The sequence below is a fragment of the Schistocerca nitens genome, chromosome 2 (genome assembly GCF_023898315.1).
Source record: "Schistocerca nitens isolate TAMUIC-IGC-003100 chromosome 2, iqSchNite1.1, whole genome shotgun sequence".
NCBI classification, from domain to species: Eukaryota; Metazoa; Arthropoda; class Insecta; order Orthoptera; family Acrididae; genus Schistocerca; species Schistocerca nitens.
The window spans coordinates 34,759,914-34,777,890 of NC_064615.1; the positions used below are offsets into that span (position 1 = coordinate 34,759,914).

General features: G+C 37.3%; 1 protein-coding gene across 1 annotated transcript in view; it reads left to right on the forward strand.

Moving 5' to 3' along the window:
- LOC126235699 (E3 ubiquitin-protein ligase SMURF1) overlaps positions 1-17,977 on the forward strand; it is a 177,320-nt gene that overhangs the window by 107,142 nt on the left and 52,201 nt on the right. The window contains exon 9 of the mRNA XM_049944453.1: positions 5,187-5,640. Within this exon, the coding sequence (XP_049800410.1) occupies positions 5,187-5,640 (454 nt within the window). The remainder of the gene's footprint in view (positions 1-5,186; positions 5,641-17,977) is intronic.

Below are 17,977 nucleotides of genomic sequence, written 5' to 3' on the forward strand. Positions count from 1 at the left end.
ACGTGATTTGTCTTTATGCTGACCTTAACAAAATACAGAAGGCCATTAAATGAAAATTTTCAATGCGGAAACTTTACCTGTATATTCTCATCTTGTACTTGCAGTTGAATCCACAGAATATTCAATTCCTGTGAAAATGCTAAGTGTTTAAGATGATAACTGTGCTACTTCTGAATGATCATAGCTGTAAACCTGAATACACTTCATATCACGTTGTTGTGACAATTAACTGAAGTAAATTAAAGATATTTATTAATGGTTGCGATCTGTGGCCTTTCAATTCAAGCAATTGATTAATTTTTCATTCAGCTTGGTAAGTAGACTGGAACATGTTGGCTTTTTAAGGTTTAGTCTTCCTGAATAATTAAGTATTGTAAGAACACACTAATTGTATACTTTAATTTGAAAATGGTCATATTAGATCTTTGAGTAGCAACAATGTGAAAAATATAAAATTTAAAATTATTCATATAATTAACCTTTATCTTCACAATACATGAATACAAGAAGAAATTGACAGAAAGAAAACAATTGCGTGTTTTAAGGAAGTGGTTGCACTTAAGAATGTAGTGTGAAATTTTTCAAAAATTAATCTTTATCATCATAGCAATAAACCAAATACAGAAAGAAACTGGCAAAAAATAAACAATCAATTGATTTAAAGAGGTAAGTTCATTTTGGAACCACTAGGACATATAGTTTTCAACCACCCATCATTTCATATGATATATTTTAAAGCAAATTTGCATTTTCTGAGACACTCTGACATCTTGAAACCTCCATAAACTCATATACCCAAAACAAATTATAGTCCTAAATAACAAGCAAAAGTGGGGTTACAACTTAATAAAATTTGAATCGCAATTACCTTCTGTCCCATTGGTTTCATTTTGGTAATACTCAGAAAACCAGTTGTAAAAACTGAAATTTACATTGCAATAATTTAGATATATTTACTTTCATTGTCAGTTATCTCCTCAATATCGCCACTATTAAAAAAATAAAGTATATAAAAAGCATGTCAGAATCTCCTACAATTATATCTGTTGCTTTGAATACTATAAATGACTACTATCATTAGATTAGATTAGATTAACTTTCATTCCAATTGATCCATAGTGAGGAGGTTCTCCAGGATGTAGAACATGTCAGAAAAACAATAATACGTGACAAATATTTGCAACTGAAACAAATAAGCTAATGTACCTTCCACAGGTCCCAAGTGGAATTTTTAATGAACACTATATGAAAGAATCATTTTACAAACACTCATTTACTAAGATCGCATTAATACACTGAATTTAAAATAAAAAAAGTTTTTTTTTTATATAAGGTAATAAACATATAATAGAACTACTACAATACGTGTATGAACACATTACTGCACTGAAGTGGTGCAGAAGTTAGATGGTGCACTAAATTTGTAGAAGTACCTCATTGTACCACTAGAAGTCTCTGTCTTGCAGTAGCATTGGTAATATCATGCAAAAGTCACTAGTGCCCACTGGGGCTCAAAGGGTTAATATGTAAATAATTTAGGAGTAAAGGAGACCACTTGCAGAATAGCAGAAGGATTGACTCACCATCAACAGGCACACACACAAGAAACAAAGAAACTCTAATTATTCAAAGGATTTTTCCAAAAGCAGCATGTTTTCTTCTTTTGTGTTTGTCTGTTGATGACTCAATGTGTGAGTGGTCTCCTTTACCCCTAAATTATGTATGTTCTGCAGGAAGTTTCCTTACTATAACCATATTAATATGTAGAACATTAGTAGTAACTGTGACTTTTCTGATAAGACGGATTTAATATTATGAAAATTGTTTCATGAAGCACCAGTTTTATTGTTCACCATGATGTGTGGAAGTACATCTTAAATGAAATGGGAGTAACAGATAAATCTGTAGACTGTGCAACATGAAAGAGTGGGTGAGGTAATGGACTTATATGTAGGAGTAATGAGATTTGACCATCTTTGTTTAGATTTTATGTGCAATGCTAAATTGCATGAAGTAACTGTCTGTATTCTTCATTCAAGGCCACATCTTGATTCTTGTCTGCCTGTTGTGGATGTGTTAAAAAGAGAGCATTGGACCTTTAACAAGCTGATGTAGTCATCTTATCTGCAAGCTAGCCTTTTCCACAGAGCTGTAGCTGTGCTCACACATACTCCAAACATATTTAGATGTGGAGCCACACAGATACCGCTGTGCTGTGGATGTTTTGAGACCTAAAACACTATTTCTAACTCATTTATGTAGTATCTCATTAGAGGTTGGTTATTTCATTGGAGAATTTGTGGATGTTTATTGTTGGAGTCTCCTGTTGATATTTCTTAATCCTATTTATGTTTTAGTACTGACATCAGGACATTGTTCTATCTTTGTTATCATGCTCTTCACAGAGTACATTTCACTTTTAAACGATTTGCAAAGAGGAAAAAATTGTTATAGAAATGACAGTAAGATTGATTTTTTGGTGTAAAAAAATTGTGGTGACTCTTTTACAGAATTTCAAGATAGGAGTCGTGAATTGTATACCTTACCACGTACAACACTCCACTATTTGTCCTACAGCAAATGTACGGGATAGGGGGGGGGGAATCGTAAAGCTTTAACTAACCACCCCAATAAAAAATGTTATGTAATTAATTTTTGTACATACATGTGTACAGTTGTGTTAAGTATTGAAATCCCTGTGCCACAGTTCCACAGCATCCCGCTAGAGGATCGGAAAGACGATTTTACGGGCTATTGATAAAGTGGAATAATGTGTTGTAATTCATTTTCTGCACTGGAGGGGGATCAATGCCACAATAATCCAGGCTGTCAGTGAAGTTGTACAGCAACAATGCACCATTGCATTAGACAGTGGTTAGGTGTCGCTAACACTTCCAGTGTGGTTGAACAAGTCTGAGTGACGAAGGATGAAATGAGAGATCATTCTTCTGTAAATAACTGAGGATCATGAGAGAAGTGTTCAAAAACTGGCATTCACACCTGATGCGATAGAGGAAGTGAAAATAAGTCGTCGGTTAGTTCGTAATGTCTTGCATAACTTGTTGAATGTGAGAAACATTGTTACCTGTTGGGGCTCTGTGACTGCTCACACCCACACATAAAGCACATCAAACTGAGGCAGAAACGGAAATGTTGTTGCTGTGTCAGACCAATCCAGGTGACTTCTTCCACCTGCCTAATCACGCTGCGAACGTTAGCTGTATCACTATGTAGCAGCAAGCAGTGGAAATATGTGGATGCACCATAGATGTAAAAGATGAAGACAAGCCATCACTGTGCAAGGCAATGTCGAGTCTTATTTGGGTGTGTCATGGTGTGGTCATAACAAATTATGCAAATTGTCACAGTGGCATGCTACAGAAATGTCCTCATGAAGTTATGAGAGGCTGTTGGTATCAAAAGTCGAGGTAAGCTGTCTAAGGACGTGTTTGGCCTTCACAACATTGCCCCAGTTCATTCTGCCAGGACACAGTGACACATGCTGCTTCTGTGGGCTACAAATCACATACAACTTGGCTTTGAAAGCAGCCTTTGATTGAGTTATTGTGCTAATACGCAAACAGGAGAGGTTGAACACATCATATTTTAGAGCATTTATTTTGAAAACCAAGTAACATTATGAACATTTAAGGGTTACCTAGTTGTACAAGCCACCTTATCTTTGATGCATATGAACGTATTTGAAATTTGAAAGTCTTTAAGTTTCTAAATAGGATTACGGAAGTTTTGCTATTGTCACACTTTACTATGTGCAGATAATAAATGTGTACCCCTGTAATGAAGTACTCGAACTGCTACAGTGTAAGGAAAAATTGTATGTGCAGCTACATAAAATGTCTCATTCAACAAAAACGAAGTGGAAAAAGATTTTACTGAGGATCACATCATCACTGTGACAGTGATATTGCTGACATTGTATAATTTGCACTCAATAAAACCGTATCCTGCGATTAGTGATACAAAAACTGTATGTGTACTATTAACACACTCAGTAACTTCCCGAGTCAGTAAAGCAAGAACTATGTGCAGAATGAGCTGTGTTGTAATTAGGTAGCAGGGAACAGTGAACAACTGAAATTGAGGGACACATCATTTTTTGCCATTGAAAAATCATGCTAAAAATTGCTAATAAATGTCTATTTCTTAAAGAAAAAGCAACTTTAACATCTGTGCAGTTTTGCTACGGCATTATTCAATTAACAGAGTAGTTCAGTGTAAAAAAAAATAAGTCTTAATGTATTTTACATTCACTGTTCATTTTGTGTTGTCAGTGACAAAATTCAGTTGAAAAGAGTGGTCACTATAGTGTTCAGAAATATTTTGTATGCTGTAAGGTTGGTCACACTATTAACTCAACTCCTGATAGCAGCCCTAAGACAAGTCAGTGCCCATAGTATAGTCGTCATTAATGACGTAGCACTCTAGATGGCATGCAGCAAGCGCATCTGTAGCAGTCGAAGGTTTAAGATCATGAATGACTGTTTGCAGGATGCTAAATCCTAACAGACGAGGTAAGTTATTGTACAGGCCTCCTATCCCTTAACTTGAATAAATATTAAGTGCCTCACTTCTGCCTAGATGAAAAAAAAACATCATGACATTTTATTAAAGAATGAATTGTTAAAGTTCCAGAATGAAATTTTCACTCTGCAGCAGAGTGTGTGTTGATATGAAACTTCCTGGCAGATTAAAACTCTGTGCCGGACTGAGACTCGTACTTGGGATCTTTGCCTTTCACGGGCAAGTGCTTTACCAACTGAGCTACCCAAACATGACTCACGTCATGTAGGAGACAAGGTACTGGCGGAAGTAAAGCTGTGAGGACGGAGCGTGAGTCGTGCGTGGGTAGCTCAGTTGGTAGAGCACTTGCCCGCGAAGGGCAAAGGTCCCGAGTTATTGTCTCGGTCTAGCACACAGTTTTAATTTGCCAGGAAGTTTCAGTTTCAAAATTGCTCCCCCCCCCCCCCCCCCCCCCAAATCTGTAATGTTCCAGACTGTGAAAAGTCACTGGTAATATGTGATATACAAATTATCTATAAGAATTCACATTTTCTGTTGCCATACATGTAAGGGGTTCCACATTTACTTTTAAGAAATTTATTTTATCAGATGCACAATGCTTTCACCATTTATTGAAAAGTGTTGATATATTGTTTGTTTATTAGGAAACAAAGCTCAAACACTTCACCAACCCATGGCGCAACAAGCAGCTCAAATTCCAATTCGAGCAGTGGACGGGTAGATCCCGTGGGGAGGGAAGATTCACCTTCTGGGTCATCTCGCCAGCCTTCTCTGTCCCCTACAAGCAGTGGAAGTAGCACAACAATGAACAGTGAAGCAAGAACTTCGGGAGAAGGAAGTAGCAATAGTGCAACGGAACCTGCTGCCGGTGCTGACGGAAGTGCAAATAATAGTGAAAATAGAAATTCAGCTTCGGTGTGTGTGTCACTAAATGTACGAAGTGGAGAACTGCCAAGGGAACTGTTGGACAGTGAATTGTTGCCAAAGTACAAACGAGATTTGGTTACGAAGCACAAATCTTTAAGAACTGAACTGCAAGCACTTCAACCACAAAGTGGTCACTGCCGTTTAGAGGTGTCACGGACAGAAATATTTGAGGTAAGGTGTGATGTAGTGTGTTACAAAATATGTACTTTGCCTGTATTTGTAATATTACACTACCCTTCCTTCCTTCCTTCCTTCCTTATGGCAAAGTGAGCCTTAACCTTTATACAGATTGGAACATTGTCTTGTCACTGAAAATCAGACTTGGTGTTAAATTACAACTGTTCCTTCTGTAGATTACAGTAATTCTTTTCAAGTATTTGCTAGATGAATTTCTTGCATTTACTAGTCAAACTCGTGGCAAAATATACAAAAGAGCTTTATGTCTTCTATAAATCATACCCACTAAGGGTCCTACTAATGAACCTTACTCGAGAATTGAGTGAATGAGGATGTTTTAAGATAAATTTTTGTAGGATTCTTCCAATTAACCTCAATTTCTTCAGCCTTTCCTACAATCTGTTTTTGTTTTCCACTCTTTTACTCGAGACACGTACACCTAGATATTCTGTGGTTGTGACTATTTCTATTAATTGATCACTGATTTTGCAATCATACAAAAATTGATCTTTCTGTATATTTATGTTTTCCATTGATCAGTAGCACGGAAAAACCGTTATGACATGGAACGTGTCAAATGCACAAGAAATGCGCACAGGAAACAAGGTTTTTTTTTTTTTAATTAATTTATTTATTTATTGATTTTTACATTATAGTGTTGTACCTAAATATTTCTATTATCTATCCCATTCCCTTAAATAGCACAAAATGCATATATTATATCTCCAGATTTATTTACTCATATTCAAGAATTCATCTATGTTATAGGAGTAGTTGTCAAGGAGGTATGATTTCAATTTGTTTTTGAAACTATTACTGCTGTCAATTAGACATTTTATTTCATCTGGTAATTTATCAAAAAAGCTTTATAGCAGCATATTTTACCACTTTCTGTGCCAAAGATAGGTTAAGTAAAGGATAGTGTGGGTCTTTCTTTTTTCTGGTATTGTAATCATGAATGTCGCTGTTGATTTTAAACTGGTCCATGTTGTTGAGAAAAACGTTCATTACTGAGTAAATGTACTGTGAAGCAGTTCTAAGAATTCCTAACCTTTTAAACAGATGCCTACAAGAAGTGCGACTACGAATCCCACACTTTATTCTAACTACTTTCTTTTGAGTACTGAATACCTTTTGCCTAAGTGTTGAGTTGCCCCAGAATATTATTCCGTATGACATCAGAGAGTGGAAGTATGCAAAGTATGTTAGCTTACTAATTTCTACATCCTCAAAATTGGCAATTATTCTGATTGCAAAAGTTGCTGAACCTAGTTGCTTTAGGAGATCCAAAATATGAATTTTCCAATTAAGATTCTCATCTATATGTACACCCAAAAACTTATAACTTTTCCGAAGACCTTATTTGTATCATTTTCTGTCTGACTTTCTTTCACTGGATTAATAATTATGCTTGTATCATCAGCAAACACTGTTAGTTCAGCATCTTGTTTCACATAAGAAGGGAGGTTATTCACATATATAAAGAACAGGAGGGGACCCATGATCGAACCTTGTGGAACACGTAATGTAATTTCACCCCAGTTAGATGAAGTGGCAAACTCCTTTGAATCACTTGAAGCATATAAGGAGACTTTTTGCTTCCTGTTCTGTAGATGTGACTTAAACCCCTCATATGCTGTTCCATTTATACCATAGAATTGTAATTTCTCTAACATAATGTCATGATTTACACAATCAAATGCTTTGGATAAGTCACAGAATATTTTTACCGTTGACGTTTTACTATTTAAAGACTCTATTATGTGGACAGTGAAATTGTATATAGCTGTCTCAGTGGAACAGCATTTCCGAAATCCGAACTGTGATTTACTAAGTATCCCATTACTGTTGAGATGGCTAACCACTCTTGAGTACATTCCTTTCTCAAAGATTCTTGAAAATGCTGTAAGCAAGGATACTGGCCAGTAAGTAGTGACATCTGTGGTTTCCCGCTTTTTGTAGAGAGGTCTGACAATGGCATATTTTAACCTCTCTGGAAAAATACCCTGAGTCAGTGATGCATTGCATATTTGAGTCAAAACATCAGCTGTAATTGCTCCACATTGTTTTAATAACTTGTTAGAGATGTCATCTACTCCAACAGAACATTTATTTTTCAAAGATTTAATAATTTTCCTTATTTCACAAGAGGTTGTTAGATGAAACTCAATCTGACCAAATTTTTTCAAAACTGACTCTTCCATGTACTACCTGGATTTTTCTTTTGAACTCTTCTCACCAATTTTTTCTCCTACACTTAATAAGTGATTGTTGAATACATTGGCTACATGTGTACTGTTGGTTAAGATGGTCTCATTCTCTTTAACAGTAATACTACCTACCCCAGTGGTTACTTTTCCTGTCTCCCTTCTTACAACATTCCATATTGATTTGATTTTATTGTTGGAGTTGTTAATTTCTTCTCTAACTTACATATTTCTTGATTTCCTTATAACTTTTCTCAGTATGTTACAATAATTTTTATAGTGTAAAACTACTTCTGGATCTTTACTAGTTCTTGCTGTCTCATACAGCTTTCTTTTTGAAGACACTTTAATACCTGTAGTAATCCAAGATTTCTTTGAAAAGTTCGTGGTGTTTCATTTTTTAATTTTCTTTGGAAAACAATGTTCAAAAAGGGATATAAATTTATGAAGAAATGTGCTGCATTTATCATTAGCATTTGACTCATTATATACATCTTCCAAGTTTACATTTTCTCTGAAGTGATCTATAGATACCGGGTTGAGCACCCTCACATTAAGTAAAATGGTTTCTGAAGTGTACACCCTGTTAGGTTTTGTAAGTTAATCAGTTGTGGATCATGGTCAGATAATCCATTTACCACAGGGAAAGCATGTGTTTGTTCTACATCCTCTTGCTGTACAGATACATTATCTATTAGAGTAGCCGCCCGGAGTGGCCGAGTGGTTCTAGGTGCTACAGTCTGGAACCACGCAACCTCTACGGTCGCAGGCTTGAATCCTGCATCGGGCATGGATGTGTGTGATGTCCTTAGGTTAGTTAGGTTTAAGTAGTTCTAAGTTCTAGGGGACTGATGACCTGAGAAGTTAAGTCCCATAGTGCTCAGAGCCATTTGAACCATCTATTAGAGTACTACTGTCCTGAGCTATACTTGTAGGAAAATTGAGGCTCAACTGCCAGTGTCTGTACAAAGTGTTGGTCTGATGCATTTCTTTCATCATTATGCTACAGTTTTCTAGCATTGATATGTTTCCATATACAGCAGCATCAGTAGCAAACATCTTGATAGTGCTTTTGTCATTGTCTACCAGGTTTTACAGGATGGTCAGAAATGGTCTCAGAAACTTGTAAGGGTGCTGCAGGGTAGGTTGTGTGAGAAATAATTGTTAGAAAAAATTCAATACATTGCACCATTTTCAAGTTAATTAGCATTGAAGTTAGCCAATTCGGCCATTGCACATGCAAATTTAAGTGGCTCAGCAGATACAATTAATGTCAGTCGTTCTCATAACGTAGATGACAGCACACAATACTGCTCAGGCTTAGGCTCAAGTTTGATCCTCGCTGTTGTCCCATGTCCAGATTTTTTAATTGCTCTCTTCTTCAGTTTTAGGAAACCAAACGAAGAACACACTTGGCAACAGCATCTCTGTTGGAGGAGTTAAATTTGCACATGCAGTGGCCTGTTTGGCTAACTTCAATGCTAATTAACTCAGAAATGACACAACATGTCAAATTTTTTTCTAGACAATTATTTCTCAGCACAAGCTATCCTGTGGCGGTGGCGATGACGACAACAACACAAAACTTTACTGAATAGCTTCTAGGATTGACGGAACACAGTGAATCAACCTGAGTGCAGCAGTCTCATGGATGAATAGAATGAATTGAGTTTAATATATCTCTGTTTACAGGAAGCATTTCCAAATGGATCATAAAACAGTGTTTGAGGGCAGTGTGGAGGGTAAAAATCATAGGGGGAGACCAAGAGATAGCAAGCAGATTCAGAAGGATGTAGGTTGCAATAGTTACTTGGTGATGAAGAAGCAGCTTTCACAGGATAGTAGAGTAGCATGGAGAGCTGCATCAAACCAGTCTCTGGACTGAAGACTACCACCACCACATCAACAACAACATAAAACATATTTATTTTCCTGCAACAAGTTGTCAGCAATGCAGCCCCATAGTTAGGCATGTCTGGCCCGACAAACCTTTTTGGAAACAGGTTTGACATGCGCCTTTCGCAAGCCACTTCAAATGCTTTGTTGCTCAAGCAACTTTCAGCAAACTGTTGCTACAGAGGCCAACACAGAAGTGTGCAAGTGTTCCATCAAATCCAGTGGTCTTTAGTCTATTGAAAAATTGTAGTTGATTTTCCAGTTTAGTCACTCCTCTCTGTCATTTCGACATTTGTGTGGTTACTGGATAGAGAAACAACAACAATACTTTCCAAAGGGAAACAATTTTAAAGACCAGATTCAGTATTTTGCCTTCCTTTGTCCTCTGTTTCACTACTGTCATGATCACTGAGACATTGTATAGATGTCTTTGATCTATTTATTAATTGTAAGTAAGACTTTGACTTTATATCTGTGATGAAGTTGTTATTGGTTTTGTAGCAACTGTGTGACATGGGTGTCGAACTATGGCAGATATTTCCACCCCTCACAACTATGCTGTACTTATGTCTTAAGGTGTCTTTTACAATGTTTCTGAATTGGATGTTGAATGTTTCTTGTCCCACTTGCTAACCAGACATTTTTCTTACATTTCTTAGCTATTCTATTGACACTATAGCAGCCTTATGGTCGCAGGTTCTCTCCTTTGTGTTAACTAATCAAAAAGTTTGTCTGTCAGTATGGTATTGAAGATGTTATCCTCATAGGTTGGCTATATAACTAACTGTTAAAGTTAATTTTCAGAAAATAAATATATAATAATCTCACGTGAATTCCTGTTCTTGGCACTTGTTCTGATCACATGAGTCTCCTAATTTATAGCTGACAACTTTAATTCTATTCATATTATGATACCATGATCAGGACATTCATGTGCATATTTTCTCTGAAGTATTCCATCACTACAGCTCCTCTATGCTGGTGTATAAAAACACTCACTGACTTTGTTTAACCCACTTTCACTTCGTTTATTTTGCATTTGGATTAGTAATAACTTCAGTAATATTATTAAGGTCTTTGGTAGCAGTAAAATTTCCCACTATGACAACCAGCCCATAACTGTGACATGTATTCCAACTGAAATTTAAGATTTCACTGCTATTCATGTTTGGTTTCAGCCTGCTTTTGGGTCCTAGTACAATGTGGTCATTATTGATATTAGTAAATAAAACTATCTCAAAAGGCTGACTTGGCAAGAATGATGAATGTAATACAGAGTGTTTATAAATGAATATTAGGGTTTTAACACTTTATAATATTTATTATATTAAACTTACAGTTATAAATGATATGTCAAATGAAAGAGCAACTCAAACAGTTTTACCAAGAACCTTATAAATGTTCAATGTGAGCACCATTTGTCACACGGCACACATAAAGTCTATAGCCTAGTTCTTCCCAAACATTGATAAGTGTGTCTTCAGTGATTGTAGCAACAGCAGCTTCAGTCTGGTTTCTTAATTCAGTGAGATCTGCTGATAGCGGAGGTACGTACACACGATCCTTGATGAAGCCCCAAAGGAAAAAATTGCATGCCGTTAGGTTGGGCGAACGTAGAGGCCATGCAAAACAAGCCCTATCATTGGGCCCCTTGCGGCCTATCCAGCACTTGGGTACAGTGAAGTTCAACCAATCGCGTACTTCACAATGCCAGTGAGGTTCTTGGTAAAACTGTTTGAGTTGCTCTTTCATTTGACATATCATTTATAACAATAAGTTTAATGTAATAAATATTATAAAGCGTTAAAACCCCGATATTCATTTATAAACACCCGATCCATATCTATATTCATAATAGTTTTCTTTGATTATATCTACCACTAAAAATTATAAGGAGAAATACTTTTATCAGAATGCATAATTACATAACTGAATAAGAGTGAAATTATGTTCTGAAGAACAGTCGAATTCCTGTCGCAAAATTTTACTACTGATAGTTGTAAGTTAATTACCTCTTCCTTAGCTCTTGTACATAACTTATTTTGAAATTATGTGGAACAATGTGTGTACTTGTGTTGCCAAAGATGTAGGGATTAGCAATCTTGCTGTCACTACAGGGACAGTGTTCACCAAAGACAACAAAAAGATTTTCCAGGAAGTTAGGAGAGTATTTTTGTGCAGTAGTGTTGCTAGCCACTAACTAACTTAATAGATAATCTATGGACATTTAGTTGTAGTCCAACAAATGCAGAACTGCTATGGTTAATGCTTGAACACATCATACTTTTTTTTTCCAGATAACTACACATGAAATAACATAGTAATGCAGCAGCTATTCAAAATAGTTTAATGATGCCATTTGGAAAATATTTCAAAAGTAGAGATTTTTACATTCTTGCTACAAAAAGAGACGGTAGTGGGATTGATAGACAAAAACTTAATGTCAACTTGTGCAGCTGGAAAAGGTGCTTTGCTTAAAACCTTCAACAATTTCTGCAATTAGGTCCTGTTAAAAGATATATTAGGAAATCGTAGGATGCTTTGGACAATGAATGAATTGAAATTTTCAATCTGGTATTAAGTGTCAAGAAGTCATTTCTGAAAGTATTTGTATGGAGTGTAGCCATGTGTGGAAGTGAAACATGTACGGTAAATAGTTTGGACAAGAAGAGAATAGAAGCTTTCGAAATGTGGTGCTACAGAAGAATGCTGAAGATTAGATGGGTAGATCACATAACTAATGAGGAGGTATTGAATAGAATTGGGAAGAAGAGGAGTTTGTGGCACAACTTGACTAGAAGAAGGGATCGGTTGGTAGGACATGTTCTGAGGCATCAAGGGATCACCAATTTAGTATTGGAGGGCAGCGTGGAGGGTAAAAATCGTAGGGGGAGACCAAGAGATGAATACACTAAGCAGATTCAGAAGGATGTAGGTTGCAGTAGGTACTGGGACATGAAGAAGCTTGCAGAGGATAGAGTAGCATGGGGAGCTGCATCAGACCAGTCTCAGGACTGAAGACAACAGCAACAACATTTTGTGGATTAGTCTGATATTGAAAGTGAGGACAAAAAACTTGAAATACTGCATTTAAAAACGCATTCATGCTGGGGATGCTGCTGTTCCAGTGTGTGGCACCACACACACTCACAAATGATAGATAGTGAAATGAGCATACAGGCTACTAAGGGTGTATACGCCCAGTGACAATTGGGAAATCCAGAATTTTTCATCGTTTTAGTTTTAAGTCAAATTTCCGTAATTTTGAGTGGTAAGAACTGGTACTCTAACAAATAATTTGACTGCTGCAGAATAATACTGAAACAATAAAACATAAATGAGAGAATGGCACCAAAATAAAACTTTAGTTGTAAGTAAAATGTGCTGGTTACAACAGCAAAACACTGTGCACATGTAGGCATGTGCAGACAGCAAAATGGGTCAAAGGCTTTAGGATGAAGACTATGCAATACATTGTAGAAACAAACTGCATTCAATGAGTGTGATGTCACAACTGTTTATGTTTCTAATAGGTCATGGGAAAATATTGTGAATGATGGTATGAGAAGTGTTACTTCCAAAGTAAATTTCCATTTATGCAAGACGAAGTATGTTACATGTGAGAATGTGTGATGATTTTCTTCTCTTTCCTTCTCATCCCATATGGTAAGTCTTCCCTGACCTGTGGTTCTGGGTGACTTTCTTGAAATCTACCCATTTCCCTAGACCTCTCCAGTCCTTTTCCTTCACCCTTCTTCTGTCCCTTTCAACCCTTCTACCTGAAGAAGGAGCCACTGTCTCCAAAAACTTACTAATTACAACTGTCTTTTACGTATATGTTCAGCTGCCACTTGGTGAGTAGATTTTTTATCTATCCGATCTTCAAGGTAGTTATATAATTGTGTTGTTGGCTTGGAGTGCTGGGAAGCTCTACACCAGTGTATAAAACCTTTCCTATTCGAAGGACTATTTGATTTACAGCTCAGAGAGAAATTATATTATCAATTAACACGGAAAAAAATGTACTTTCACCCCGAGTAGAGTGCATTTTCACCTAGAGAAAACTGTATTTTTAACTGGGAAAAATCCAGGATGCCCCCCCCCCCCCACCCTTCTTTCTTGTCTGCGTATACACCCTGTACTAAAACTACTCGTAATGAATGAGGCTTTAGCCCTTCACAGAATTCCTGTTATAATGAACATTAATTAAGCTGCAGAATTAGTCACTTCACATGTTCACATACATTGAAAATCTCTAACGAAGCAAAAGGTCTTACACAAGAGCATAGCAATTCCTGTTTACAGATAGGATCAAAGACGAGATTCATTAAATTACAGGACTTTAACTTAATGTCATTCTATTGAAAGTCCCTAGAGCATATTTAATCTTGAACATTATGATACTGTCTGAGGAAAAGAATTTCTTCATAAAGGAAGAGCATCTGTTCAGAAAAAAACCATCAATTTGAAACAATAGTTTTCTTTATTCGCATAGGATAATGCTGCCTAAGAAGCAGTTATGAGAGCAGGGTCGTCAACGAGAAGTAACTCTTCACCCTGAAAGCATGTTTACGAAGATCACAGATGAGTTCAGATTGAGTTGAACTGCATGTCTCAGTGGAGAGTGCTTATATAATCAGGGTTGCCACATGTTCTGAAAATAAGGGAATATCAGGGCATTTAAAACACATTGGGGAAATTTGAAAAAACACTGGAAAAATCTTGTTTTTGTATCAGTAGATGAAATGGTTTCTGTACTGAGGTGTCGTGCATCGTCGATAGCTGGGTGCAGCTGAGTACGTGCGCTGCTTCTCTACTCCCCTGTTACTACTGCTTTTCCCCTTCCCAGCACTCCCCTTAGTTTGCAGTCAGTCCTGCCACAGCTTATTGCTGCTAGCCTAGCAGCTGCCGACGAGAGGCAGGGAGGCATGAGGAGTGGTTTGTTTGGATCAGATTTCAGTGATTGTTGACACAGCGGCTGAAGACAACGGTCAGATGTGCATGAGTCATGTCTGAGTGATTGTGTGAATGTGTGTGTGCTCTCGTTTTCTGCCAAGGGCTGTGGCCGAAAATTTTGTTGTGAGAGTGTGATCGTCTTCTCTACATGCATGGCTGCAGCTGAGCTATCATCTTTATGGTGAGTTGCTACCTATCCTCATTAATATTGATTTTCAGAATATTTGTGCAAGTTATCTGTTGCGTGGATTAATCACCATGGTCCCATTTCATCAACATGGTGTCTGTGACAAGTGAATGGCTGGTCACATGAGTGGATTTCTGTGAAGGCCCAAATCCGCAGGTGATTTCGCAGGTATCTCTAACGAATCGGACTCGCCAATCTGAAGCCCTTCGGTTCCCACCTGCCCGTCGGATGTAGTCTCACCGATCTGCCCACAGGCCAGGTCTGTCTGTGTGTGGTGTGATGCAGCGGATTTTCATGGTTTATCCATCGACCCAGGACTGTGGTACTCCTTGGCAGGCCAGAGGCCATGGGTGATAGATTTCAGTAATTAAGACTCTCTCACTACGAGCATGTTGTACAGTGCGGCATTTTATAGACATTATGTTTGTTCTAGTACTTTTTGGCACTTTAAAAGTAGTTTATAATTTAGAAAGTATGGACGATAAGAAGAAGAAAATTGTCAGTAGCTGGCAGTTTGTACACTGTGCACTCATATATTTCTCGGAAGCAAAATCATGCAGTGCCTGTAAAGTAATAGATATAACACAGTGGGTAATAATCAGCAATAACAAACATAGTAGAACCAACATTTTATTGGCAGTCACCTACAGTGTTGGTTTACACAATTCTTCCCTACCTTATGCACTGCTTTCAAGAGACCTACTTTTTTCTGAGGTTATTTCTGAAATCAGTGAAGGTATTTTAAATCCTTCTTGCAACTCCAAGTAAGTGCATATCTTTGTCCCCAAATGTGTTGTTTTTTTTTAAACAAAATAACATCAGTGGTCTTAATGAAGCACATATACCATTTTGCTTGCTTTTTGCATCTAAAAACAGTTCATTACAAAAGATGTTGATGTTAGTACTTTAGATTTTTGCTCACATCAGAAAACGCAGTCTGCTTGAAAGTTTTTTAGGTATTTCCTCGTTGCACTATTGTTTCTTGTACCATAGCTGGTGGAAAGACAGATTGTCAACCTGCTTATCCTTGAAATCTCAAAATTTACCAGGGAAAAATGATAAAACCTGTCTGGGAATCAGGGAAATATCAGTGAATATCCCTTAAGAAATTATTCAGGTAGTGAAGAGAGGCGAAAATTTAATAGTCAGTGAAGGAAATGTAGTAGGTGAATATGGATTGGGGCTAAGAAATGAAAGAGAAAGCCGCCTGGTAGAATTTTGAACAGAGCATAACTTAATCATAGCTAACACTTGGTTCAAGAATCATGAAAGAAGGTTGCATACATAGAAGAACCATGGAGATACTAGAAGGTTTCAGATAGATTATATAATGGTAAGACAGAGATTTAGGAACCAGATTTTAAATTGTAAGACATTTCCAGGGGCAGATGTGGACTCTGACCACAATCTATCGGTTATGAACTGTTGATTAAAACTGAAGAAACTGCAAAAAGGTGGGAATTGAAGGAGATGGGACCTGGATAAACTAGGTTCTACAGAGTTTCAGGGAGAGCATAAGGGAACAATTGACAGGAATGGGGGAAAGAAATACAGTAGAAGAAGAATGGGTAGCTTTGAGGAATGAAATAGTAAAGGCAGCAGAGGATCAAGTAGGTAAAAAGATGAGGGCTAGTAGAAATCCTTGGGTAACAGAAGAGATACTGAATTTAATTGATGAAAGGAGAAAATACAAAAATGCAGTAAGTGAAGCAGGCAAAAAGGAATACAAACGTCTCAAAAATGAGATCGACAGGAAGTGCAAAATGGCTAAGCAGGGATGGCTAGAGGACAAATGTAAGGATGTAGAGGCTTGTCTCACTAGGGGTAAGATAGATACTTCCTACAGGAAAATTAAAGAGACCTTTGGAGAGAAGAGAACCACTTGTATGAATATCAAGAGCTCAGATGGCAACCCAGTTCTAAGCAAAGAAGGGAAGGCAGAAAGGTGGAAGGAGTATATAGAGGGCCTATACAGAGGTGATGTTCTTGAGGACAATATTATGGAAATGGAAGAGAAGGTAGATGAAGATGAAATGGGAGATATGATACTGCGTGAAGAGTTTGACAGAGCACTGAATGATCTAGGTCGAAACAAGGCCCCGGGAGTAGACGACATTCCATTAGAACTACTTACAGCCTTGGGAGAGCTAGTCTTGACAAAACTTTACCATCTGGTGAGCAAGATGTAAGAGACAGGCGAAATTCCCTCAGACTTCAAGAAGCATATAATAATTCCAATCCCAAGGAAAGCAGGTGTTGACAGATGTGAAAATTACCGAACTATCAGTTTAATAAGTCACAGGTGCAAAATACTAGCACGAATTTTTTACAGAAAAATGGAAAAACTGGTAGAAGCCGACCTCGGGGAAGATCAGTTTGGATTCCGTAGAAATGTTGGAACACGTAAGCCAATACTGACCCTACGACTTATCTTAGAAGATAGATTAAGGAAAGGCAAACCTACGTTTCTAGCATTTGTAAACTCAGAGAAAACTTTTGACAATGTTGACTGGAATACTCTCTTTCAATTTCTGAAGGTGGCAGGGGTAAAATACAGGGAACGAAAGACTGTTTACAATTTGTACACAAAGCAGATGGCTGTTATGAGTGTCAAGGGGCACAAAAGGGAAGCCGTGATTGAGAAGGGAGTGATATAGGGTTGTATCCTATTCCCGATGCTATTCAATCTGTATATTGAGCAAGCAGTAAAGGAAACAAAAGAAATGTTCGGAGTAGGTATTAAAATCCATGGAGAAGAAATAAAAATTTTGAGGTTCGCCAATGACATTGTAATTCTGTCAGAGACAGCAAAGGACTTGGAAGAGCAGTTGAACGGAATGGACAATGTCTTGAAAGGAGGATATAAGATGAACATCAACAAAAGCAAAACGAGGATAATGGAATGTAGTCGAATTAAGTCGGGTGATGCAGAGGGAATTAGACAGGAAATGAGACGCTTATAGTAGTAAAAGAGTTTTGCTATTTGGGGAGCAAAATAACTGATGATGGTCGAAGTAGAGGGGATATAAAATGTAGACTGGCAATGGCAAGGAAAACATTTCTGAAGAAGAGAAATTTGTTAACA